Below are 27,081 nucleotides of genomic sequence, written 5' to 3' on the forward strand. Positions count from 1 at the left end.
AGGGGCAAGGGGAGCCTAATGGGCTTTGCAAATATTCTGTCTTGATCTGAGTAGTTTATGAATATAAACATTCACACAAAGATCTGTGCATTTTAGCAGATGCACATTATTCTGCAATACAATTGTTCTTAATTTTTTAAAGCCCAGCATGAACCAACTGGTAGCCCAAGGGCAAGGAGCAGCCCGTGGGACAGCCTCCTGAACACAGGGCTGGACAGAGAGGGTGGGGGAATGGACCTGGTGGAGACTAACCAGAGAGATGCTCAGAAAATGTTTGCTGAGTGGGACAGCAATCATTTACACCTTAGTATAAATAAATATAGAAAGTTTTTTTCAAACAGGGAGGCTGGAAGCTATATGGAAATAGGAGGACACTTGGCTTTGGCAAATAGCATACCAAATTGAAATAAATTGTTTGCCTTACTGACCATTCTGCTGAAGATGCCCTGGCTATGTGTTTAACAGTATTTGGATTAGTCCTTTTCCAGTGCTTGATGGTTCACGATGTATTTCAAAAGCATTACCTCACTTGACCCTCACTGCACCCCACTGAAACTTGGTAAAAAGTGCATGTCATCAAGGATCAGTAGGAATAAAGAAACTGAAGCTCAAAAAAGAAAAGTTTCCCACAGTGACAGAATTTGAAAGTAGCAAGGCCAAAGTTCAGGGATGATTGTTTCCTCCACCAAAAAAAAAACACAAACAGAAATTGGATTAGAAACTGGAGTTTCTCTGAACCCTAAGCACCGATGTTTATAACGTATTCCGGTAAGTGGGAATCAATTTCTGTTTCAGGCACTCGCTCTTGGCTAGGAGCAGGGAGTGGAGCCGTTCATTGCTGTCGTGGTCAGTCCCGCTTACGCTGCTGGAGTTGACTAGGCCGGCCCTTCCCTCATGGCATTTGAGTCTCACATACCCTGTGAGACAGACAGGCCGCAGCCCTGTGACAGATTAAGATCTGAGGCTTGGGGTAGTTATGTGACTCGCCCAAGGTCACCCAGCTAAAGGAGGTAAAGCCAGGCTAGGAACCTAGGTCTCTGCGCTCCAGAGCATGGGCTGTGCCCAGCACATGCTGAGACTCGGGGAGTGGGGAGGCATCCGTACTTCAGAGAAAGAGCAGAGCCCTCTGCGGCATCACCACACAGATACTGCTGGGAGCCAAGGGAAGGCAATGCTGAGGTCCCTCCCTGAGGGTGTGGGTGTCAGGTGGAGCCCACTGTTCACAGCTGCACAGGCTCTGTGACAACAAACATTTGGTGAATTGAACTAAAAAGCTGGGTTCCCAATCCTGGTTGCCCAGGCACAGAGTAGTTGTTGAACACGGATGGATGAAACCTGTCGAGTGAGAGCGGAATGAATTTGTGCGCTGGAGACAGGAATGTGCTGGAAGGCTGGGCATGACTCTCACTGTTTTCTTCATCATCTGTTGGGTTTACAGCCAAGTCCCCTGGAGCTCAGTCTGCCCTCTGCCCTCTCCCACCTCTCCCCACCACCCTCCTAGCGCAGCACTCCAGGACTCCCACTCAGCAGCAGGGCAGTGACCGACTTTTACTCCCAGCCTGAAGATCTGCATGAGAACCGATGCTGCCTCCCTGACCGAGTGGTCCCCAGGCCCAGTTTCACCACCATCTCCGCTTCCACCACAGACTTGCTCCCGTCCAGGGTTCCTCATCTCTCCAGTCTCCCAAGCTCCAAATCCCAGGGTTATCTCCCGCTGGGTCCCTTCTGCCATCACCATGGCCTGGAAATGTTTGCTAGTCCCCACCCCACCCCCATGTCCACACTCAGTGCCCAGGTCTTTATTTTTGTTAAAAGTGATAGTGTCACTATGGTTATGTATGAGATCATGTCCTTGTTTCTCCAGAGATGCAAGCTGAAGGATTTAATTTGGAGGGATTCAAATACAAATATAGATAAAGAACAAAGAAATATGTCAAAATGTTAACAGTGGTTGAATCCAGGGGCTGGGTGTAAGTGTGCTCATTGTACTCTTCTCTATCTATCTATCTATCTATCTATCTATCTATCTATCTATCTATCATCTATCTATTATCTATCTATCATCTATCTATCTATCTTATATATAGATATAGATATATATACACAAACAGATTTTTTTCTTTCTTTAGAGAGAAAGTCTCACTCTGTTGCCCACGTTGGAGTGCAGTGACATGATCACAGCTCACTGCAACCTCAAACTCCTGGGCTCAGGTGGTCCTCCCTCCTCAGCCTCCTGAGTAGCTGGCATTACAGGTGCTCGCCATCATGCTTGGCTAATTATTGCTTCTTTTGTGTAGAAATGGTGGTCTCACTCTGTTGCCCAGGCTGGTCTCAAATTCCTGGCTTCAAGCCATCCTCTTGCTTTGGCCTCCCTAAGTGCTGGGATTACAGATGTAAGCCACCACCCTCAGCCCTGTTCTTTCTATATATCTCTATATTTGAACTTTTTCACAATAAAAAGGTTGGAGGTAAGTTGACCTGAATTGATTGGTCCCATTTTCTCATCCATCAGATTGGGGCTGTGAGTGGGAGGGGCAGTGAATGACCTCCCAAGGCTGTGTCCGCCCAGTGCCTCTGGGGGAAGCTGCCCCCTGTGAGCCCGGAGCTGAGTGTTCCCAGCAGGCGAGTCCTTGACTCTGGAAGGCAATTGCCTTTGGCTTCAACAGTCCTGGAAGTCACAAGGCTTGTTGACCACGGTGACCCTTTCTGAGAGCCAGCGGAGGAAGAGGGCGGGCATAGGGTCAGGTCTTAAGAGATCAGGTCAGCCTGCTCAAACCAGGTGGAGTCAGGAGGAGCCAGCGAGGGTCCCGCTGCAGCTCCCGAAACGCAGTTCCCCAGGCGACAGTCAGCAGTTGGGCACGAAAGGACGTCCTAGCAAGCCTCCATCCCAGAAAGTTACACCTCTTACTGCCCGAGTCCCACTCCTCAACACAGAGCCCACCTCTTCAGTTCTGTAGTGAGGGGCTCTGGGAACCCCTTGTGACTGCCCGCCTTCCTCGGAGGTCTCAGAGGCCCTAATTGCATCTTCCGATGGGAACAACCATGAGAGCAAGGTGTGGACGGAAATCCCCCAGCCCCAGCGGGGTTTGCTCTTTGCCTCCTCACTCTGCGAAGGTCCCTTACTACAACTAAAAGGCAATTCATGTAGTCCAAAGGTTCCTTTTCCCTCCCGTTCTGCATGCCCTTCTCACCGTCCCCAAATGCTCGTGACACGGCCTTGAGAGCAGCGCAGGGGGCAGGAAGCCCAGGCGCCTCGGAGACCTGAAGGGCTGCAGGTCCCTGTGTCTGCGGCAGCTTCCGCATCCCTGCAGGGAACCAGCGGCTCGCTGAGCCTGGGGCTGGGCTCTGGGGGACTCCGGCGCTGGAGGCAAGTGGCGCTCACACCAGTCTCCTCACTCGCCCCACCCGTGGCCTGGGTTCAAAATCCACACACCCGTCTTTCCGCGGCCAAAGCGATGCTGCCTGGATTGGTGATGACCCCAACTTCCCCGACCCCCAGAAGTGCCAAACGAACAGGCTGACAAGTGACCAAAAGAGACCCGCGGAGCATCTGGGCTTCCAAGGTCCTCGGTACCGCCCAAGGCAGCGAAGGACGCCCGGCTCCAGGCTGCGGGAGTCAGGGACGACCGGGAGCTCCCAGAGCGCGAAGCCGCGATCCTCGGCGGTGGAGAGCCCATGCCAACGTCCTCCCCTGCGCGGGTCAGGCCTTGGCGGGGCTGGCGGGCGGGCGGGGGCGGGGCCGCCGCACTTTAAGAGGCTGTGCAGGCAGAGAGGCTCTCAGGCCCGCGAGGGGATCCGCGCCATGGACTATGCAGGAGCCCTCCTCAGGCGAGTGCCCCCGCATCCCCCTGAGCCCCGCATTCCCGTGCGCTTCCAATCGCCTTGCGTTCGGTGCCCTCATATTCCCCTGTGCGCCTCTCCTACCGTACGTACCCCGCTCCCCTCACCCCCCAGCTCCCCGCATTCTCTTGCCCTCCACGATCCCGCGCACACACCCATCCGCCCCACTGGTGCCCAAGCCGTCCAGCCGCGCCTGTGGGCAGAGACCAAGCCCGTCCCGCGCCTCCTCACCCTCCTGCAGCTGGGCGAGGTACCAGGTGTGGCTCTCGCGAGGTGCGCGGGCGTCTGCAGACCAGGTGACAGCTGGCGAGTGGCTTCATCTCTGGCCGCTGCTGCAGTCGCGGGCACAGAAGAGGGTCCGGTCCCAGGAACCCCGAGCAAAGCTTCCACGGTGCGAGGGGACCGGGCTTCTGGGGGTCCTGGAAATCGCAAAGAGGGCTGGGCGCGGGAGGGGCGCAGGCTTGGCCCCTCCTGGAAGCGCGGGCTCTGATCACCGAGGGGAGGCCCGGACCGTCCGGCGGAGCCCGCCAGGTTGATGGTGCTGGGAGAAGCGCTCCTCCTGCCTCCGGTCCAAGGGCGGAGAAGCTGCCTGGGGAGCAGGGGGGACAAGGGGCGGGTGGATCCTGAGGAGTCTTCCCTGCGCTTCGCACCCGCTCGTGGTCGAACAGGCAGCATTGGCTATTTTCCTGCTTGGGTTAATCTTCATATCCCAACAGACCCAAGCCAATTCTTGGTAAAATCCTAAGTCGTTGCGTGGCAGCAACTGTAAAGTAAGGTCTCAGAGGGAGATCGTGTTTCTCTGAAGATCAAGTGCCTGGAAAAGGATAGAGAACCACTTGCGGGCTTGAAGGTGAAGGCGTTCAGCGGTGCCGGGTCCCACTGTGTGTGCTACGTGTGGCGGGCAGAGAGACTACATGGGTGAAAGGGAGCGATCCGGCTACAAAACGCAATCTATGAACTTCTGATCCCGGGTTCTTAAATGGGAGCTGTTGTACATACTCCAGGTTAGAAGCATCTTTCTCTCTAAAAACAAGCCCACAGTACAAGTCTGGGTGGTGGCAGGGGGACGCTGAGAAACACCTGCTTCGTGTATGGTCATTAACACGCTTAGGCCTAAAGGTCAGGGCCCTGTTTCTTCTGCATTCTTCCAGAACGATCCACACCACAGTCCCACTTCTAGGAGGTGAGGACTTAGCAGTTTGGAATGCATCCTTCCAACCACTTTTCCAGTGAATTCACAACACACCCGCTGTTCCTCCGGAGCATGGGGGAAGGAAGTGTGGGCTGACTCGCACTGACCAATCCTGGTTGGCCTCTGAGCAGGATTCAGGCTGAGCCTGTCCCTGCTCTGACTATCATAACGGCTCACCAAAATCCAAAATGCATCTCTGTGGGGTCTCCGTGAGGTCAAGTGTGAAGTGGAAGTGACTTGCTTATGAGCTGTTGACAAATGAAACATTGGGAAACCTTGAGTCTCCTAAGACACATTCCTTCTAGCTTGGCTCCTCCCAGGAGTGAATGACTCTACCTGTTAGGGACAAACTGTTGCTGCAATTCTTTGAAATCTACCTGCTCCCAGGCTGAACTACTGTCATTCTGTGAAATATACCTGCTCCCAGGCTGAACTACTGTCATTCTGTGAAATCTACCTGCTTCCAGGCTGAACTACTGTCACTCTGTGAACTCTACCTGCTCCCAGGCTGAACTACTGTCATTCTGTGAAATCTACCTGTTTCCAAACTAAACTGGAAGAAAACAATTTGTAATTCTTGTTGAAGGGAAAACACTTTTTCTTCCCTGCCCCTCTCTAAAACCCTGTCTGGGCAAAAGAGCCAGAGGTCAGGTCCTAACACATTTGCTAATTGTGCTCTTGCTGGACTTCTGCCTCCTCTCAGGGTTCCTTAATTTAAACCAGGTCCAGGATGTCATAACTCTTTCTTTATTAGTAACTACATTTTGCCAAGGAAAGAACTTAATCAATGTGCACAATTTTTAAAAATCAGGTATTTGTAGTCAGTGGTGAAACCTTAACCCAGCCATTTGTTAGTCAGCTGGAATCATTAGGGGCCTTGGTCATGAGGAAAGCAGCCTGAGGTCTCACAGCAAAGCTCCAGACATCAAGGAGGTCCACATGCAGGTAGACTGTCACAGACAAAGTCTGCTCTGTTCATGTGTCCTGCCAGTGATAACATTCCTGCCAAACGCTGAAGTTGTTATGAAGCTGATACATGTTATAAACTTCGTGTGAAACGGCTGCTTTCACAGCTATCTAGCACATCTTTCCTTTCCTTGAACAAGGAACTCTAGGTTTTGTGCTGCTATTTCAGTACAAATTTCACCACAGTCTTCTTAGTGACATTAGTAAGGAATTAAGTATGCTTCAAGTGAATCTCTCAGCTTTCTGCTTCTTGAATCTAAATTCTTATTTTAATGAAGCTGCAAAGTGTCCAAAGACTTGGTCATGTGTTGAAAACTTGATAACGTCAAGCCTTTAGGTAGCTTGCGAAGAACTGAGCCATGAGCCAGGCAGTCCTTGTCGGGGCGAGTTCATCTGGGGGGTAGGTGTGCTCCCACCTGCGTATGTCACGTCCAAGAGCCCTAGGGGAGCTGGGCAGCAGGAAGTCTCGTCGAGGCAGCACTCGCTTCTCCGCCTCCTGCCATTGACCCCACCATCCTCTGACGCTGTCCCTACAGCTCAAGGACTCTTCTCCAGGCCTGTGGAGCACTTTCCCAGCCTTCCCTTCCTTCTCTGTGTGCCTGTGCTTGACCTCACACTTCCCTCCTTGGCATTCCCTGCCGCTCTTGGTGACAGAGCTCTGTTGGCTTCTGTCCTACTCCTGCGTACTACTTCTTCCTCCCACAGTGGCTGCCTCCTTTTCTTCCTAACGATGAGACACAGGGTTCCCTCAGCCATCACTGCCCCCTGAATATTCCCGGGCACTATCTTACACAGCCTGTACTGCTGCCCCCTCACCCATGACACCAAAATATTTCACTTTGAGGACGACCTTAATCCTGGGCCCTTTCCCTCAATAGGTGGCATATAAAGAAAGCTTTTTAATTCTCTGTACGGCTCAGGTTTGTTTTACTGGAGAAGAGTTCAGATCTACTGTCAGTCTGTGGCTTGTTGGTATATTTCACACACTTTTGGAAGTTGGCAGTGTCCTGCCTCCCTCGGGGTGGAATACAAAACCTTCCCTTCCCATCTTTTCCTGGGAGACATGCCATTTCACAGCATTCTATGAAGTCTGACTTTTCTTCTCTGGATTTCTCTGAAACAGCCTATTTCCTTAAACAAACTGTTTCCTTATATCTTCCCTGTTAGAGGGTTATTTCCCTTTCTGTTTCCTGTGGTTGTCTGCCCCCACTTTCACAGGAATTAGGAGTGGTGGTTCTCATGTGTGGTGTGTCTAAACGCAGGATCCTAGGGCCACTCAGTGGCCCTGCTTTCAGGCACCGTGCTGATGGCCAGTGATAGAGATTACTCTATTTAGTGGGCTGGAGGTGAGTTGGGTGGAGATGGTGGCTTGTTCATGTAGCAGCAGATTCAGTCCCTGTAGGGTCCTGGTGTACACAGGCCTGGTGTGCAGAACATCTCATCTAACCCCTTTCTGTGTTACATAGAGAGACCCTTGATTTTACAGAACTTGACCCAGAAATCACTTACCCTCCTCCTTGATAAGAAGGTGGGGTGTCAATTTCCTGTCCTCTGCGCCCCCACCAGCCTTTCCTCCAGCAGTCACCCAGCGCTTGGTTGGGAAATGCTACAGGTGAGAACAATAGGTGTTTTTTCACTGACGATGGTGATCTTGAGGGCAGGTGAAGGCAGAAAGAACCAGAAATGGTTGCCAGCTCTTATCTTGTCAGACAGGTAAAGACTGCAGGAACTTGGAATTAATCATCTGAGCCAGGTCACTGGAGCACAGGTGCTTACGAAGGCGTGAGCATGTTCGTCCAATGAGGAGATGCAGCGCCAGGGCTGTGCATTTGACCACTGGGGCTGGACCTAGCACTGGAAGACATGGACCATGTTCTCTCATTTCTCTGATTTTGGCCTAGCATCTTTCACTCAGTAAATAGATGGCGTGCTGACAGGCACTGTGGGAAAGTAGGAAATACACCGCCAGGCCCCGTGAGACAGATGCTAGAAGCCTGTGCAAGACTGTGGTGACTTCTTGCCTTGGGGGCGAAGAGAGGCTCTTTCTTGCTGCTGAGGCCGGGCCCTTCTCTCCTGTGGGAGCGGCGTCTTCTGGCCAGGTGCCACACCACTGGGTGAAAGCTGGAGCTGGGCTCAGACCCTGGTCTAGCCTTTGCTGCCCTGATGATCCACCTCCTGCTTTCCCCAGGCCTAGGTTTCACTGTCTGTAAGGTGGATCCCAAGGAGTGGTTAGGCAAGGCGCTAGCTCTCACACACGAGGGTTTGGCATCCAGTGGCACTTGGGCCTTTCTCTCTCCCTCCTTGTGGGGACTTCAGATAGTTTAAATTTCAGCCGCTGTGATGAGGTAGAGGCGACACCAGGGTTCTGAATGTGAAATGTAACACAGCCCGTCCTCACTGCCCTCTCCCCCGGGTCACCAGGGGTGAGAGTGTGCGCAAATTCCCCGTGGTGTCAGCACAGCAGTGTTGTTCATGGCATTGTGTAACTGAGAACCCTGCGTCACTCTCTTAATCGAGGTGACAGTTCAGAAGCCGTGTGCCAGTCCTGGGGCCGTGTTAGTACACAGCCCGGCCGGGCGAGGCTCTGATTGACTTGGTGGGTCCCTGGCAAACGTGTGCAGGTCATTCTGACAGGTCCAGAACCCCAACCCAGCACATTTCCCTTGGGCTTGCCTCATTGAAAACAAATTGTGTAGCAACTTTGTCTACCCAAGACGGAAAGGCGTTGAGGGCATGAACTCAAAGCGCTGCTGTGCTTTCAGCCATAGACCAGCTCCTGCACAGCCCTCTGGATAGATGTTTATTGCTTGAGATTTGAAGTTCAGAGGATGGATAACAAAACAACCTACTCCCCTAACCAAAAAAAGTCTTGGCTTTGGACAGACCTGGGATCAGGTTCTATCTTTTCCCCTTATTGACTGGCCGACTTTGAGAAGCCACTCTGAGCCTCAGTTTTCTCATCCGAGAAGTGGGGCAATAGTTTCCTTACAAGGTTGTGAGGATAATTTGTTAATATTAATTAATATTGAACTAATGGGCATGGCGGCTCATGCCTGTAATCCCAGCATTTTGGGAGGCCAAGGCGGGCAGATCACTTCAGGTCAGGAGTTCGAGACAAGCCTGAACCATGGTGAAAACCTTTTCTTTACTAAAAATACAAAAATTAGGCATGGTAGTGGGTGCCTGTAACCCCAGCTACTCGGGAGGCTGAGGCAGGAGAATTGCTTGAATCCAGGAAGCAGAGGCTATAGTGAGCCAAGATTGCGTCACTGCACTCCAGCCTGGGCCACAGAGCGAGACTCTGTCTCCAAAAACAAACAAAAAAATTGAACTAACATTAACAAGAGCTGAAATTGCTAATACACTGCTGGCCGTGGCAAGTGCTCAGATGCCAGCAGTTATGAGGCCCTGATGTCATCCTGGCCAAGGATACTCCAGACCAAATTCTTGCCAGTGACCTTGGTCTGGTTCTAGAATGACACTTTGTTGGTGAGGCACCTGAAGAAGGCACAAACGCTCACTATTATGGAAAGCCTGAAACTGGGATCAAGCTGGTAGCGCGAACTCAACAAGGCGATTTTTGAGAGCCAGCTTGTTACTCTACCATCACGTTTTTTGTCTGTTTTTTGTTTGTTTGTTTGTTTGTTTTAGAGACAGTGTCACTCTTTTGCCCAGGCTGGAGTGCAGTGGTGTAATCACAGCTCACTGTGGCCCCAATATAGGGCTCAAGCAATCCCCTTGCCTCAGCCTCCCAAGTAGCTAGGACTACAGGAATGCACCACCACGCCTGGCTAATTTTTTTTTCAATTTATTTTTCGTAAAGATGAGGGTATCACTGTGTTTCCCAAATTGGTCTCTAGCTCCTGGGCTCAAGTGACCCTCCTGCCTCAGCCTTCCAAAGTGCTGGGATTATAGGCGTGAGCCATTGCACCCAGCCAACTATCAGTTTTTTATATTACAAACAATTTGGTAAGTCACTGAATTTTCACTTGGATCCATTTGTAGAGCTTTAAGTTAGACAATATACTATCTAAAATGTATGTGCCTACAACTAAGCTAGATATTACAGGAAATATAACAAAGAAGTCTTTATCCATACAGAAAATAAAGCATGGATAGATGGCTGTGTGTCATAAAGTGCCAAATCGCAGGTGACAGGCATTGGCAATCCGTGCAGGTGTTCCCTAGGATTTTAGCATTCAGTGAGTTAATCCAGAAGAACTGCTCTAAGAGTCAAAAAGCAGTGATGTGCTCACTTTGTGTCCTTTTCAAGGTTGTCCTGAAACTACACCTTTTGTTTCATTCTCCTGAATGTCCCTGTACAAGCATTTGTCCAAATAGCCACTAATTTGAGCACCTGTGGTAGGTGGGTGCTCTCCGGGGTGAGGGGAGTGTCCAGTCCTGCTCTGTGGGGGCATGGGGATTGAATGAGGTCACACAGATGCCACTATCACAGTGCCTGGCTCTAGGTAAGACCTGAACCCTTGCTGATTTCTGATTGTGTTATTTGCAATCATTTTGTTATGAATCTATTTCTGAATGTAAAAAAGTCAGCCAGCCATGGTGGCTCACGCCTGAAATCCTAGCACTTTGGGACGCTGAGGTGGGCGGATCACTTGAGGTCAGGAGTTTGAAACCAGCTTGGCCATCATGGTGAAACCCAGTCTCTACTAAATATACAAAAAATTAGCTGGCCATGGTGGTGCGTGCCTGCAATCCCAGCTACTCAGGAGGCTGAGGTAGGAGAATCGTTTGAACCCAGGAGGCAGAAGAATCGCTTGAACCACTCCAGCCTGGGCAACAGAGTGAGACTCCATCTCAAAACAAACAAACAAACAAACAAAAGTCTGCAGTCCTGGGTGAAAACTCTACATGTTGCTCTACTGGCTCCCCTTCTAGTGACAGCAGCAGGGCACCTGTGTGTCCCCTCTTGGAGTTATTTTTGTATAATTTCATGCCTTCGTGCTTTTTGGTTTAAAAGCATGCAATCATGTGTTGAAGGCAGTTTACCTTTTCTTTTCTCTTTTTTTTTTTTTCAGTTGGAGTCTCACTATATCATCCAGGCTGGAGTACAGTGGTGCAACCTTGGCTTACTGCAGCCTTGACCTTCTAGGTTCATCCTGGCTCAAGCAATCCTCTCACCTCAGCTTCCTGAGTAGATGAGAGTATAGATGCACCACCACACCCAGCTAATTTTTTTTTATTTTTATTTTTTTGTAAAGACAGGGTCTCACTATGTTGCCCAGGCTGGTCTCGAACTCCTGGGTTCAAGCTATCTTCTTGCCTCAGCCTCCCAAAGTACTGGAATTACAAGTGTGAGCCACCATGCCCAGCAGGTTTTGCATTTCTTAAATTGCTATCAAAAGCTTCATCTGGGAGGCTGAGGCAGGAGCGAGGACTGCTTGAGCCCAGGAGTTCAAGACCAGCCTGGGCAACAAAGTAAGGCCCTGTCTCTACAAAAATACAAAACTCAGACAAACATGGTGGCTTGCACCTGTAGTCCCAGCTACTCAGGAGGCTGAGGCAGCAGGGTCGCTTGAGCCCAGGAGGTCAAGGCTGCAGTAAGCTGAGATCACACCACTGAAATCCAGCCTGGGCAACAAAGCAAGACCCTGCGTCTAAAAGGAGGAAAAAAAAGTAAATGTTTGAATTAATTCTTTGATAAATGAGGACTTACTCCAAAGTGTCCTGTGATGTAAGCCCCGAGGGTCTTTTCTTTCTGTGATTCCAGCCACAGTTCTAAAGGTGTTTCTGCTGTTCTTGGTTCATCCTAAGTTGATTTCAGAAACTTCATTGATTGCTATAGTGACCAATATTGCACTTTTGAATTGATTTCTGATTTACCCTTACTGTATAAACATGTAGCTATGTGCACGTGTCTGAGTGCACTGAATCTCTAACTCTGTGTAACTACTTCATGGCCACTAGAAATCATTCTTTTAGATTTTTTAAATCTCCCATCCATATTTGCAGAATATAATTCTTATTTCTTGTTTGAGTTGAGTTCCCTAACCATTCCTTCTCAAAGAGTTTCGGCAAGGACTTTGGATGTTCTAGTAAAATAGGAATAAAGACTGTTGTGTTTTCTGGCTTGATGTGTTACTTGTTTCTTCTTTGGAATTATGTGTACACGTGTATATATAATTTTAGTAATCCCAACCACTGAATTTCTTTCTTTTAGATGCAAATATTAAAAATGCATTATTTTTAGGTACTTTCACACTTCTCCTGAGAGACTCTTTTTAAAAAGTTTTACTTTTCACCTCCATTTTCAGGCCCCTGACATTTATGGGATCACAGACTAAGCGAGTCCTGCTCACCCCGCTCATGCATCCAGCTCGCCCTTTCCGGGTCTCCAACCATGACAGGAGCAGCCGGCGTGGGGTGATGGCAAGCAGCCTGCAGGAGCTCCTCAGCAAGGTGCCCCACAGCCCGCACCTCTCCCCCAGTCCACAGGGGCACCCTGCATTCACACAGGGCCATGGTCTTGGGCTCTAAGCCAGGGCCAGCACGGAAAGGTCAAGAAAAGCAGCATCTCACTGGGAGGAAACGGGGAGAGAAATTGGGAATGACTGCTGGTGGTTATGGAGTTTCTTTTTCTTTTTCTGTTTTTGAGACAGGGTCTTGCCATGTTGCCCAGGCTGGCCTCAAACTCCCGGGCTTAAGTGATCCTCCCACCTCAACCTCCCAAGTCCATGCCAGTTTCTTTCTTGGGTGATGAAAGTGCTGTAAAATTGACTGTGGTGATGGTGGTCCAACTCTGTGAGCATACCAAAAACCACTGCACTGTATACTTTAAATGAGTGGATCGTGTGATATGTGAATTATATATCAGTAAAGCTGTTTTTAAAAGAGGAGGAAGAGAAAGAAAGAAGGAGAAACAGCAAGTTAAACTCATCAGACCCTCTCTTGGCCTCAGAGACTCTGAGAGTAAAGGTTAGGTATAAATGATCAAGGGGAACACTACATCTCTGTACCATAAAACACTGAGGTACAGAGACAAAAACCTTAAAACAGTCACTAATGGAGAATGTCGCTTTGTATCTTTGACAAGGGAGGATGCAGGGATGGAGCCGACTTTGGAAGTCTGGGTTTGGTTGTAAAGGCCAGGATCTAGAACTGTGTCCTAGACCACCAAATAAGGAAGAATCCCAGCCTCTCAGGGAAGCATAACTCAGACTCAGGCACCCATGGAAACGAGAAACAAGCACCCAACACGCAGTCTGTGAAGCAAGAGAGACACTCAGCTACACACACGAGGCTGCGGCTCTTACAGCAGCAAACATGCAGGAGCTTTCTTTTTATTCATCTAAGTAAATAGGAAATCTTAGAAATTACAAATATTATTTAATGTGATCATTATCTCACGTATCTTAAGAAGACAGATCCATTAAAAATCTTAACTTCCTGGAGGCATGCAGTGGCATGTACCTGTAGCCCCAGCTACTCCGGAGGCTGTGGCAGGAAGATTGCTTGAGCCCAGGAGTTTGAGGCTGTGATGCACTATGATTGTGTCTGTGAATAGCCACTGCACTCCAGCCTGGGCAGCATAGTGGGTCCTCATCTTAAAAAGACCATTCTTCACTTCCCTGTTTCCGAGCAAAGACTGAGTCATAGACACAAGTCAAGGTTACCTTTACCATTAAAATTTTATCAGAATCAGCCAACACTTTTGAAAACTGTAACTTAATAAATGTCATTGGCTGGTCACATGGAAATACCTGGCTTCACTCCATTTCTCTGATGTGTTGCACACCTAGACTCTGGATGCCCTCGTCATCACCACCGGACTGGTCACTCTGGTGCTGGAGGAAGATGGCACCGTGGTGGACACAGAAGAGTTCTTTCAGACCTTGAGAGACAACACGCATTTCATGATCTTGGAAAAAGGACAGAAGTGGACACCGGTAAGAAAAACATTATCACCCAAACAGCTACTGGGTAGACTTTTTACCTACAAAAGTACACGCCCCACTTGGCTGTTGACTTGTCCATTTTCTTTTTTTGTTTGTTTGGTTTTTTGAGACGGAGTCTTGCTCTGTCGCCCAGGCTGGAGTGCAGTGGCACGATCTCGGCTCACTGCAAGCTCCACCTCCCGGGTTCACGCCATTCTCCTGCCTCAGCCTCCGGAGTAGCTGGGACTACAGGCGCCCGCCACCACGCCCGGCTAATTTTTTGTATTTTTAGTAGAGGCAGGGTTTCACTGTGTTAGCCAGGATGGTCTTGATCTCCTGACCTCATGATCCACCTGCCTCCGCCTCCCAAAGTGCTGGGATTACAGGCGTGAGCCACCGCACCTGGCCAACTTGTCCACTTTCTAAATATGCCCTTTGTATTCACCTAACAACTGGATCCACTGCCCTCAAAAGGATTCTTACAAGTATTTCTAGGAAACTTAGTCTCTCTGTGAACTGAGGCTATTTGATATAAAGCAAGTAATTCCAAGGAACAGGCTTTGGCCAGTGAGTAGCTACAGATCCTGTAAAATGCACAGAATTGACTTGGCAACTCTTCACCATTTCTGTTCTTAGAAGGCTGGAGAAGTAAACACCATCAAGGAAGTTAGTGAGAGGGGTGTGTGTGCATGCGTGCACATGTGTGAATACGGAGATTTAGAAAAGTAAAGAGATAGAATGAAGCCTTCGGTCTCTGGGAAAACTATAGATGATATAGCTCAAAAAACCTTCTCAGTATAAAATGCCTAAAAATGTAAAGCACAATATCAAAATATCTTTTCACATAATAAACTGATCTCCAAGAAAGAGAAATCCTCAGTGGTTAAAATTTTGAGGCCAGCATCCAGAGAGGAACATGAACACTGAAGGTGGCAGCTCCCCGGGCATCTCCTCTGGGGTTTCCCCACCTGTGAGCACCCACGGACCTCAGGGACAGATGCTGGGAGGACAGGAGACAGCCTCCAGCTGACACAAAGTCAGGGGGTGAGATTTGAGGGTCTGGGTAAAGCAGGGAATCTTAGAGCTCTCTCCTGGGAATTTGGGCCACAAGCTGCCCTCATGAGGGTTTAGGCATTGCTGAATCCCAAACCCCTAAGCTGAGAGTTCAGTTTTCAGAGATCTGGGGGAGTAGCATCAATGGAGGGGTTTGCTCATTGGATTCTCTTTGCTCCAGCCCCGTTTCCAGGGTTGATAGTGCCCCAGGTAACTAGTAGGAGCTCAGGCAGATCCCCTTGGGATGAACGTCCATCCTGGCCTCAAAGAATTTTCATTCCTAATGTTCTCACAATGCAAGTTCACAACCAAAACACAGAACGTAAGGACTCAGGCACCACATTCATGAGAGTAAGCAGAAGCAATAAAGTCAGGCCTGCCAGGACCGCAGATGTTGGAATCATCAGATACAGAGTATAAAATTAGTGTACTAAAAATGCTCACCCATGGCTAAATTTGACTCACTAAATAAATTAATTAAATGCTCAAAGAAACATTAAAAATAATCTAAAGTAAAGTAAGAATAGCTAGGAATTGAAGACCAGCCTAGGCAACATAGCAAAATCCCAATCTCCACAAAAAAAAATTTTTTTTAAGGCTTAGCTGGGCACGATGGTACACACCTGAAGTCCTAGCTACTCAGGAGGCTGAGGCAGGAGGATCACTTGAGCCCAGGACTTGGATGCTGCAATGAACTGTGATCACATCACTACACTCCAGCCTGAGTGCCAGAGCAAGACCCTATCTCCAAAAAAACAAAAAATAAGAAAATACCAGCATGGGCAACATGGCAAAACCCCATCTCTACCAAAAAATACAAAAATTAGCCTGGCATAGTGGTGCATACCTGTAGTCCCAGCTACTTGGGAGGCTGAGGCCGGAGAATCACTTGTGCCTGGCAGGTCAAGGCTGCAGAGAGTCATGATTGCACCATTGCACTCCAGCCCCAGGGACAGAGGGCGACCCTGTCTCAAAAAATAAAAATACATTAAAAAGGAACAAGAGATAATAAGAACTGACTACACAGATTTGAAATAATCAAATAGAATTTTTGGAAATGAAAAATATAACAACTAAAATCAAGTAAATGGAGACTCAGGTTAGACAGAGCTGAAGGTAATGATAAAAGATCTGAAAGATATTGCCTGTGATGTAACACAAAGCAGTAGAGGTGGGGAACACGAAGGATGTTAGAGACCAGGCTGAAATCTAATCTCTCTTTCTTTGACATCCTCACGTAGGGAAGGATTTTTTTAAAACAAGACACAATGCACAAGTCTTTTTTTTTTTTTTTTTTTTTTTGAGATGGAGTCTCACTCTGTTGCCCAGGCTGGAGTGCAGTGGTGTGATCTCGGCTCACTGCAACTTCTGCCTCCCAAGTTCAGGTGATTCTTCTGCTTCAGGCTCCCGAGTAGCTGGGACTACAGGCATGTGCCACCACACCTGGCTAATTTTTGTATTTTCAGTAGGGATGGGGTTTCACCATATTGGCCAGGCTGGTCTCGAACTGCTGACCTTGTGATCCACCTGCCTAGGCCTCCCAAAGTGCTGGGATTACAGGCGTGAGCCACCACACCAGGCCAACACAATGCACAAATCATTTTTTTAAAAAAAGATAGAAATCAATTCATTTAAGAATGTTTTCCATCAAAAGACACTATAAAAGAAGTAAAACAATAAGCCACAAAATGGGGAGAAGGTGTTTCCAACATAACCTGATAAAAGATTAGTATTCAGTAAATGTAAATAACTCATATAAATCAATTATGAAAACAACAAGTAATCTAATTTTAAAACGAGCTACAGGAGCCACACACGGTGGCTCACACCTGCAATCCCAGCACTTCGGGAGGCCAAGGCAGGAGGATTGCTTGAGCCCAGGAGTTCGAGACCAGCCCGGGCAACATAACAAGACTTTGTCTCTACTAAAAATAAAAAAATTGGCCAGGCATGGTGGTGCGCACCTGTAGTCCCAGCTACGTGGGAGCTGCGGCAAGAGGATTGCTCGAGCCCAGGAGTTTGAGGTGGCAGTGAGCTGTGATCCAACCACTGCATTCCAGCTTGGGCACTAGAGTAAGTCTTAAGGAAAAAAAAAAAGGAGGTAGCAAGAGACAGAGACAGGCATCTCCAGAATAAACAATGATATCATTTTTACACCATTAAATTTGGTATTGCCAGACTTCTTGATTTTTTTTTCTTTCTTTCTTTTTTTTTTTTTTTTTTGACACAGAGTCTCGCTCTTTCACCCAGGCTGGAGTGCAGTGGCGCGATCCCTGCTCACTGCAACCTATACTTCCTGGATTCAAGGGATCCTCCTGCCTCAGCCTCCTGAGTAGCTGGGATTACAAGTGCCTGCCACCATGCCCGGCTTTTTTTTTTTTTTTTTTTTTTTTTCATTTTTAGTAGAGAAGGGGTTTGGTCATGTTGGCCAGGCTGGTCTCAAACTCCTGACCTCAGGTGATCCACCCGCCTTGGCCTCCCAAAGTGCTGGGATTACAGGTATGAGCCACCGCCCCCAGAAGTTTTTTTTTTTTTTTTTTTAATTTGTTTGCTTTTTGTTTGGAGACAGTCTTGCTCTGTCGCCCAGGCTGGAGTGCAGTGGCACGATCGCAGCTCACTGCTACCTCGACCTTCTGGGCTCAAGTAATCCTCCCACCTCAGCCTCCCAAGTAGCTGGGACTACAGGCATGTGCCACCATGCCTGGCTGATTTTTGTATCTTTTTGTAGAGACAGGGTTTTGCCATGCTGGCCAGGCTGACTTCAAACTCCTGGTTTCAAGCTCCTGATCTCCAGCAATCCACCACCTCTGCCTCCCACAGTGCTGGGGTTACAGGCGTGAGCCACTGTGCGCAGCCAATCTTCAAAATTTAAATTGTTTGGAAGTTACTAATTAGCATATTTTTGAAAGAAATTAAAATTCAGAAATTTTAAAATATGTATTAATTCATTAAAAGTAATAACCCAATACAGATTAACTTAACTCACTTTTTTTTTTTTTTTTTTAGACGGAGTCTCGCTCTGTCACCCAGGCTGGAGTGCAGTGGCGCGATCTCAGCTCACTGCACCCTCCACCTCCTAGGTTCAAGCGATTCTCCTGCCTCAGCCTCCAAAGTAGCTGGGATTACAGCTGCCTGCCACCAAGCCCAGCTAATTTTTGTATTTTTAGTGGGGTTTCAGCATGTTGGCCAGGCTGGTCTCAAACTCCTGATCTTGTGATCTGCCTGCCTCAGCCTCCCAAAGTGCTGGAATTACAGGCATGAGCCACTGTGACCAGCCACCAGGTTAACTTAACTCACATATTTTTATGAAAAGTAACTATTTTCCAAAACAAAAAGATTAAGGAATGGCATTTTTTACATTTTTGTAAATTTCTTTAATGTCTAGCTTAATAGAAGATTCTTATATCTGCTTCTTTATATTCAGTCTGTTGTAACATATTGTTTTGATGGAAGTAAGAAGAAAATCCATCCTGATACAGATATGCAGCGGGGAAAGGAGGAGGATTTTAATAGCCTATTCAGATAACTGAGGATATTCTTTTTTTTATATTATGCCAGAACTCACCAAGTCATGGTTTCAGAATAGTGAGTTGAGGTGTTTTCAGAAAGGTCAGATGCAGCGTGTAATCTGAAGGTGTACCAGTGAAGTTGGCCTCCTCTGTTACAGTGAATCCATCGGTCTGTCTTCCATTTTGAATGGACCTTTTTCCTGGGGATGATTTTGTAAGAGCAGGCGTTGGTCATTGAGAAAAACTGATTCACTGAGTTATGCAGGTTTTCAGAATTTGCTGTGGAAACAGCATTTCTTGTGAGAACAGAGAAGGCAAACTGCATCTTACTGTTTATTATGGCCTTTCTTTCTTTTTTTCTTTTTTATCGAGACAGGGTCTTGCTCTGTCACCCAGGCTGGAGTGCAGTGGCGTTATCTTGGTTCACTGCAGCCTTCACCTCTTGGGCTCAAGGGATCCTGCCACCTCCTCCTCCCAAGTAATTGGGACTACCAGTGCATGCCACCACACCCAGCTAAATGCTTGTATTTGTTTAGAGATGGGGTTTCGCCACGTTGCCCAGGTTAATCTTGAACTCCTGGGCTCAAGTGATCCACCTGCCTCAGCCTCCCAAAATGTTGGGATTACAGGCATAAGCCACCATGCTTGGCCTACTTTTGACCTCTCAGTCCCTTGATAGGGCCTCAGGATTCCTGGATGTCTCCAGATTACACTTTGATAAACTCCACATCAAATCATTTACAGATAATTCAAAAATATGCAAAATTAACAATATAGTGTTTGAGATACACATGTGCTGAAAATAGAGAAAACTGAGGGGAAAACGCATGGCATAAAAACCTCTTGAGAGGAGGGGAGATGTGGGAGGTGGATTGGGTCTCTAAGGGATGGTAGTGTGTAGGTTTCATTTTATGTCTTTCTGTTCCTTACTTCTACATATATTATACATATACATATATATATATAACCTCACAATTTTCCTGACTGGGAAAGAAAAAACAGACCAATTATAAAAGCATAATATTTAGAATAAAATGTAATCTTTAATGCAGATGAGGGCTGGGCATAGTGGCTCACACCTGTAATCCCAGCACTTTGGGAGGCCAAGGTGGGTGGATCACAAGGTCAGGAGTTCAAGACCAGCCTGGCCAACATGGTGAAACCCCGTCTCTACTAAAAATACAAAAATTAGCCGGGCATGCTGGTGGGAACCTGTAATCCCAGCTACTTGGGAGGCTGAGGCAGATAATTGCTCGGACCCGGGAGGCGGAGGTGCAGTGAGCTGAGATAGCACCAATGCACTCCAGCCTGGGTGACAGAGCAAGACTCCGTCTCACAAAAAAAAAAAAAAAAAAACCAGGTGGGGAGATTATGTCTGAAGATGAGACTATTAATTGTGGGGTGAATTAGATAAATCTTTTAAAGCAAATATTGGTCTGCATGGCTTTTTGCTTGAGGAAAGTGTAGCAGCAAAAATAATGCCCCCACAGACCACAGACACCTCTGTTTGTTTTCTTTTCTTTTTCTTTTTTCTTTTTTTTTTTTTTGAGACAGAGTTTTGCTTTTGTCGCCCAGGATGGAGTGCAGTGGCGCAATCTGGGCTCACTGCAACCTCCACCTCCAGGGTTCAAGCAATCTCCTGCCTCAGCCTCCCGAGTAGCTGGGATTACAGGCACCCACCACCACACCCGGCTAATTTTTGTATTGTTAGTAGAGACGGTGTTTCGCCATGTTGGTCAGGCTGGTCTCAAACTCCTGACCTTAGGTGATCCACTCACCTCGGCCTCCCAAAGTGCTGGGATTACAGGCCTGAGCCCAGGCGCCGGGACAGACGCCCCTGTCTTAATCCTCAGCCGTGGCAGATGGGATTAAGTGAAGGCTACTGGGGCGGGGTTGGGGTGGGGTTTGTCCTGGATCATCTGGGTAGAGGCCGAAGTCTTCACAAGGGTCCTTATGAGAGGGAGGCAGGTGAGCATGAGGGCCAGAGGCAGAGGAGAAGGAGGGATGTGGGGTACCCACGAAGGCAGGCGCCCAAGAAGCCGGGAAAAGCGAGAGGCCGGGCCTGCCCTGCAGCCCCCACGGCGGCCCTGCGCCCTGGCTTTGACTCTGACCTCGGCAGTGGGACAGCATTGGTTCTGGTCATTTGTTACGGCAGCAGTAGGAGGTGGAAAAGGCGGGTTTGTTTTTCCAAAGGAGACACGCGGCTAACAGGGAGGAGTTGGTGGGCGCTGGGAACCTGGTTGCAGGGCAGGGCGGTAGGGGCGGTCGATGCCACGGGTGTCGATGCCACCGCCGGCCACGCGCTCCAGGGGGCTCACGGCCCCCGTTTCGGCTGCCCAACCACCTTCCCTGGATCCCAGCCACCTGTAGGCCTTTCTGGGCAAAGCCAGTTTAGACTGAGACCAGAAGGCCGGAGCAGGAAGCCGCCAGCAGGTGTCTCGCTCCCCGGTCCCAGCGCCTTCAGGAAGAGCGCGGCCCGGCAGCCCCCGCTCGGCGAGGCCACAGCGGATCCGCGGCGGGAGGGCGTCATAATTTTAACCAAGACTAGAGACATTTAGGGAGAGTAAAATTAAAACTTTCAAAAGTCAGAAAGGGATGTGAGGCTCGGAAAAAGAGCTGCGGGATGGGAGGAGAAGCCCTCTCTGATGCCAGGATCTGAGCTTTCCAAACACGTTTCCCGGCTGAGGGCTCGCTGGCGCCCCCAAGAGGCCGCTGAGAGAAAACAGCCTCAGCCTCAGCTTTGATTTTTTTTTTTTTTTTTTTTTTTTTTTTTTTGGTGGTGGTGGTGGGGTTTTTGTTGTTGTTGTTGTTTGGTTGAGTTTTTTTGTTTGTTGGTTTGTTTTGAGATAGAGCCTCACTCTGTCGCCCAGGCTGGAGTGCAGTGGCGCGATATCGGCTCACTGCAACCTCTACCTCTCAGGTTCAAGTGCTTCTCCTAACTCAGCCTTCTGAGTAGCTGGGATTACAGGCGTGCACCACCATGCCTGGCTAATTTTTGTATTTTTAGTAGAGACAGGGTTTCGCCATGTTGGTCAGGCTGGTCTCAAACTCCTGACCTCAGGTCACCTGCTCCTCTTGGCCTCCCAAAGTGCTGGATTACAGGCGTGAGCCACTGTGCCCGGCCTCAGCTTTGATTTTTAAAGTAAGAAGAGGGAGTTACAGCCACTTAGAAAAGGATGATGAAGTCAACCTCACCCGAGATTCCACCTCACAAAATCTTATTTTCTTTTTCCTTCTTTTTTTTTTTTTTTTTTTTTTTTGACAAGGTCTCTCTCTGTCATCCAGTCTGGAGGGCAGTAGCACAATCATTGCTCACTGCAGCCTCAACCTCCTGCCCTGTTCAAGGGGTGCTCCTGCCCCAGCCTCCCAAAGTGCTGACAATACAGGCATGAGCCACTGTGCCTGGCCACAAAATCTTTCCTGAAAGACAAATTCAAGTCAAAGACAAATTCAAGTCAAAGACAAATGCCTGATATTTGTACCTTGGGGCAGCTTTGCTTTCTTGTATTTTTAAAGTATCACAGGAGGGAGAGCTTTTAGAAGACAGATTCCTAATCCATACATACCCCAGATCTATTCAAACAAATTCCGTATGATCCGAATTAGAGGCTACAGCTGGAACCACAGGTGGGTTTGTCTGTATGGTGGGACAAGGGAATAAAGAAGGCTGGCCACAGCGACGAGGGTTTGGGTAATTTTAGGGGTGTTTACATTTTCAGTTCCCATTCATGAGGTCACTGTCATTAGTGAATTTACCATTCACAGCTTCAGAGGCTCCCAACCTCGAAGGCTCACAGGACCTAGGAAGCCTGCGTAGACCCAAATCCTGAGTGCTGCAAGATCTGTATGTGGCACAAGCCACTCAGGAAGAACAGCTCCTGGCCTGTCATTTGTACTGGGGGCAGCTTTGCTCTCATATTTTTAAACCATTCTGTGGGGAAAATTCTGTTCCAGTGCTATTTATAAACCTGGGATGTGTAGAGGTCGCTGACTTCCTCCTCCCACCCAGGGGGTCTGCTGCATGGCTTTGGGCTTCCCCATGGAGTCCGCTCTCATCCTGGGGGGTTATTAAAACACAGAGGTGCTCTGGGAAGGTGCCCACTCTGCCCTCACTTCAGCCATATGATTCTGGTACTTTCCACCCAGTAGCCCCCATAAAATTGAACCAATGCTACCTGCTTCTCCATTACCATAACTGTGTTATGGTGATGAGATGAGATTGTTTTGTCACCAGGTAACCATGGTGGCCTCCAGGGCAAGTGGGTCCCCACCACTCATCAGGGCACAATTATCCACTGAGCAACAGGGTCCTAAAATCCAGGCCCTGATGCCACACCAGACTCACCCTGAGTCCGGAACTGAAGGCAGATTAGGGACAGACGCCTCGTGGCTAATTGGACATAGTCGTAGTGTGTGCAAATGGGTCATGCTGAAAGCATCTCTCTATCGATTAGCCACAGAGCTGCTCACAGACCTTAAACAGACATATAGGAGAATCTGAAGCTGGCATAAGAGCAGGGTGATGATGTGGGAGGGTTAGGAAGCCTCCTGAAGCCTGCCCCTCCCCGCATTGTCACAGGGCAGCCAGCACGTCCCCACTTGCTCGCCGCCAAAGAGGTCGGGAATAGCAAGAGTCACCTTCGACTTGTACAGGCTGAACCCCAAGGACTTCATCGGCTGCCTTAACGTGAAGGCCACCATGTATGAGATGTACTCCGTGTCCTACGACATCCGGTGCACGGGACTCAAGGGCCTGCTGAGGTAACACACTCCAGGGGTCACCTCCGGGGGTCTGCAGACTGCACAGGGTGTGGCACAGGCAGCGGACCCCACCCTGTTTCTCGGGGCTCCCGGGCCGGCTAGCACTGTTAGGGGCAGTTGGAGTAATGTTGTCTGGAGGTCAACTCTTATCCCTCAGGCTCATCTCACACAACAGAAAATCTCAAGCCAAAACAGATTTAATTCTTCCAAAGACCATTAGCTATTCATTAGAAACAAAAGCTAAATAATAAATATAAAGAGGAACCACATTCATTTTAAGAACTAGAGCACTTAATTCTAGGTGATGATGACTAAAACCAGAGCCAGGGAGGTTGTGGCCCGGTTTGTACAGAGCAGTCACCTAGACCCTGGTGAATCACACACTTTTGCTTGTATCCCCTGTACTCCTGATAACTTCAGCCTCACCAGTAAGGTGGCATGGGCATGTGTCCTCTCCACATAATGCCAGGGCACCGTCATCCCAAAGACGAGGGCCAGGCTGGTTGCACAGCATCCCAGGAAACAGAACTTTTAGAAGACAGACTCCTGATCCAACCATACCCCAGACCTATTCAAACAAATTCCATGTGATCAAAAGGAGCCTTCCTGGGTGTTCCTGCCCCATAACTGGGTGGCACCCCTGCCATTGAGCCTGGGACTGAGAGAGACACCAGCAGTCCCTGCTCTAAGGAATCAGCTGTGTGACCTTTCACAGACTCCTTAACTTCTCTGAGCCTTGCTTTTATCATCTTTAAATGAGAAGGTTGGTCAGGCCTGGTGGCTCACACCTATAATCCCAGCACTTTGGGAGGCCGAGGTCGGCAGATCACTTGAGGCCAAGAGTTTGAGACCAGCCTGGCCAACATGGCAAAACTCTGTCTCTACTAAATATACAAAAATTAGCTGGGTGTGATGGCGGGTGCCTGTAATCCCAGCTACTCAGGAGGCTGAGGCAGGAGAATCGCTTAACCCCAGGAGGTGGAGGTTGCAGTAAGCTGAGATCCGCCACTGTGAGCCATAACCACACCACTGCACTCCAGACTGGGTGACAGAGCAAGAATCTGTCTCAAAAATAAATAAACAAACAAACAAAAAATAAATAAAATAAAATGAGAAGGTTGTTTCCAAGCTCTTTACGATTGCCAGGGCTCTAACTACACCTGCTTCTACTCCAGTATATTTACCATTGATCCTTAAAGAACTAATCTCTGTGGAGGGAGTGGATGGGACAGTGGCTGACTGCAGTAGAAAGGTCTTCAAGTTGAAAAGTTTTGCAGCTGCTGCCATTCCAGTGCCCCCTGTATGTCCCTGTGGTCAGGGCCGCCCGTTTCTCTTTGAGGGTGTTGTTGCCGTCCCCCGTGGCCTTGGCAACTGCTCTGATCTGTGCTGAGCACAGCAAAGGGGAAATGCCCTCCTCTCAGAGGTCTCCCGGCCTCACCTGAGGTGGGCCGGGGTGTGTGGCTCCTCTGTGGCCTCAGTTTCCCATTCAGAGCCATCAGTGGCTGACTCTAAACTACAGTCACTGTCATAGTGCTGGAGTCTTGACTCCCAGGAGAGCTTCCTTTTTTTTGTTTTTTCCTTTTTGCTTGGATAGGAGAAAATAGCTTTACACTTGGATTTTAAAAGTGAGGCAAGAGAGTTACAACAACCGAAAAAGGTATGATGAAGAAAGCTAACCTCACCCAAAATTCCACCTCAGCGAAATCTTTTTTCTTTTTCTTTTTCTTTTTTTTTTTTTTTTTTTGAGATGGAATCTCACTCTGCTACCCAGGCTGGAGTGCAGGGGCACGATCTCAGCTCATTGCAACCTCCGCCTTTCAAGTTCAAGCGATTCCCGTGGCTCAGCCTCCCGAGTAGCTGAGATTACAGGCATGCACCACCACACCCAGATAACTTTTGTATTTTTAGTAGAGACGGGGTTTCACCATGTTGGCCAGGCTGGTCTCAATCTCCTGGCCTCAGGTGATCCACCCACCTCGGCCTCCAAAAGTGCTGGGATTACAATCATGAACCACATTCCAGGCCCTTTTTCTTTTTTTTTGAGAAACAGGGTCTTACACTGTCCCCCAGGCTGGAGTGCAGTGGCACAATCATAGTTCACTGCAGCTTCCAACTCTTGGACTCAAGCGATCCTCCCACCTCAGCCTCTGAAAGTGCTGGGATTATAGGCATGAGCCACCACACCTGGCCACAAAGTCTTTCTTGAAAGACAAGTTCAGCCTTCTTGTTACTAATTTGTATTCTCTGATAAATCTGATGACACCACAGGCAGCCATGGAACTCACGACAGCCCCCACACTGGAGGCACCGCCTGCCAGGGACCTTGTTGTGGGTGCTGGGGGCAGTGGGCCCTCCTGATGAGAAAGCTGCCCAGGCTTGGCTATTGCATCCCCATGGGCTCAGTCACTGCTGAATGTCCTGCTACTACCTTAGGAAGGGAAGGGATTTCAGTAGCAGGGCCCCTAGAACAGCCCAGCAGCCGAAGCCCAGGACACAGCACACCTGTGTGGGTGCGGCCATCTGCTCCACACACAGCTTGCCAGCCACTCAGCAAGCAGGCCACACTTCAGGTGGCTCATGGGAGCTGTGCTTCTTGGGGTGGTCTTGGGCCAGCAGCAAGGGGGTCCTCAGGGAGCTCACAGAGACCTGCTCCCGGCCAGACCCACTGCCATGGCAGCTGCATCTGTGCCAGCCCCGGGACACCTGCACCCTGAAAGTGCTCAGACAGCCACTCTCTAAATGTCAGCCTGGCCTCCTCCGAGTGCCTTTTGGTGGGGGGAATGAAGTATTCCCAACCTGTCTGTTTCTCACTGGCCCAAAATCCCAAGCTAAAGCCTCCCCATCTCCCTCTGTCACAGGAGCCTGCTGCGGTTCCTGTCCTACTCCGCCCAGGTGACGGGACAGTTTCTCATCTATATGGGCACGTACATGCTCCGGGTGCTGGATGACAAGGAAGAGCGGCCATCCCTCCGGTCACAAGCCAAGGGCCGGTTCACGTGTGGATAGGGATGCAGGCTGTGGCCGGCTCTTGAGCCAAACACTGTGTTTTGTTTGGCTCAATGATGAACGTTGAAGATGCTTTTATGTTCTGAGCCACACGCACTTGTAGGCCGCTGGTCACGCTGCTCAGGAGCGGTGCCCAGAAAAGGAAAGGGCTTGGTGGTACATGAAGTGGGGGCAGTGGGCAGGGTGCCCTGGGGGGAGGCATAGAGGGCCCCGAGGGTCATGGGAAGCGACCACGCAGCAGGCGTGCCCAGGAGCGTGTGCATGTGTCAGAGCCATTTGGTCCATCATCTCCTGCAATAAACCCATCGCAAGAATGACCTTCAAGATGTGTGACACTTCCTGCGTCTCCTTTATCTCTCAGAAGAGCAAACAAACAAACAAAACTATCAGAACAGCAAAAAAAAAAAAAAAAAAAACTTTTTATAGAAGCAAAACTCATCCAGGAATATTCTGCTAACAGATATAATCCCTCATAAGTCTTTATTAGTGCCACAAAAATAACAAGCTGCAAAATGTTATTGTATGTTTAACAGGCTCAAAGGGGCACTCACACTGAAGGACTCAAATTGTGGAAGTCTTCAAGGACGTTTTTACTTTGTCACTTGTGAAAGTGAAAGGACTTTACTTTTTCAGCCTCTTTTTTCTTTTTCTTTTTTTTTTCGAGACAGGGTCTAGCTCTGTCACCCAGGCTGGAGTACAGCAGCGTGATCTCGGCTCACTGCCACCGCAACCTCCCTGAGCTCAAGCCATCCTCCCATCTCAGCCTCCTGAGTAGCTGAGATTACAAGTGCACACCACCACGCCTAGTTTTTTTTATTTTTGTAAAGATGGGGTCTTGCTATGTTGCTCAGACTGGTCT

The 27,081-nt window shown here is 48.9% G+C and overlaps 1 protein-coding gene across 1 annotated transcript; it reads left to right on the forward strand.

Annotated features, from left to right (window-relative positions):
* The first annotated feature begins 3,779 nt into the window (after positions 1-3,779).
* On the forward strand, positions 3,780-26,546 carry CIDEA (cell death inducing DFFA like effector a). The gene is made up of 5 exons (XM_055292771.2): positions 3,780-3,828; positions 12,274-12,418; positions 13,759-13,905; positions 23,035-23,216; positions 26,075-26,546. The coding sequence occupies exons 1-5, from the start codon at positions 3,803-3,805 to the stop codon at positions 26,220-26,222; spliced, it is 648 nt and encodes a 215-aa protein (XP_055148746.2). The 5' UTR covers positions 3,780-3,802; the 3' UTR covers positions 26,223-26,546.
* Positions 26,547-27,081: the final 535 nt, after the last annotated feature.

This window comes from Symphalangus syndactylus, chromosome 1 (genome assembly GCF_028878055.3).
Source record: "Symphalangus syndactylus isolate Jambi chromosome 1, NHGRI_mSymSyn1-v2.1_pri, whole genome shotgun sequence".
NCBI classification, from domain to species: domain Eukaryota; kingdom Metazoa; phylum Chordata; class Mammalia; order Primates; family Hylobatidae; genus Symphalangus; species Symphalangus syndactylus.

Coding starts and splice junctions, on each gene's coding strand:
- CIDEA (XM_055292771.2), top strand. CDS start 3,803: ATGGACTATGCAGGAGCCCTCCTCAG. Junction 13,906..23,034: donor AAGGACAGAAGTGGACACCG/GTAAGAAAAACA, acceptor GCATTGTCACAG/GGCAGCCAGCACGTCCCCAC. Junction 23,217..26,074: donor GGACTCAAGGGCCTGCTGAG/GTAACACACTCC, acceptor CCTCTGTCACAG/GAGCCTGCTGCGGTTCCTGT.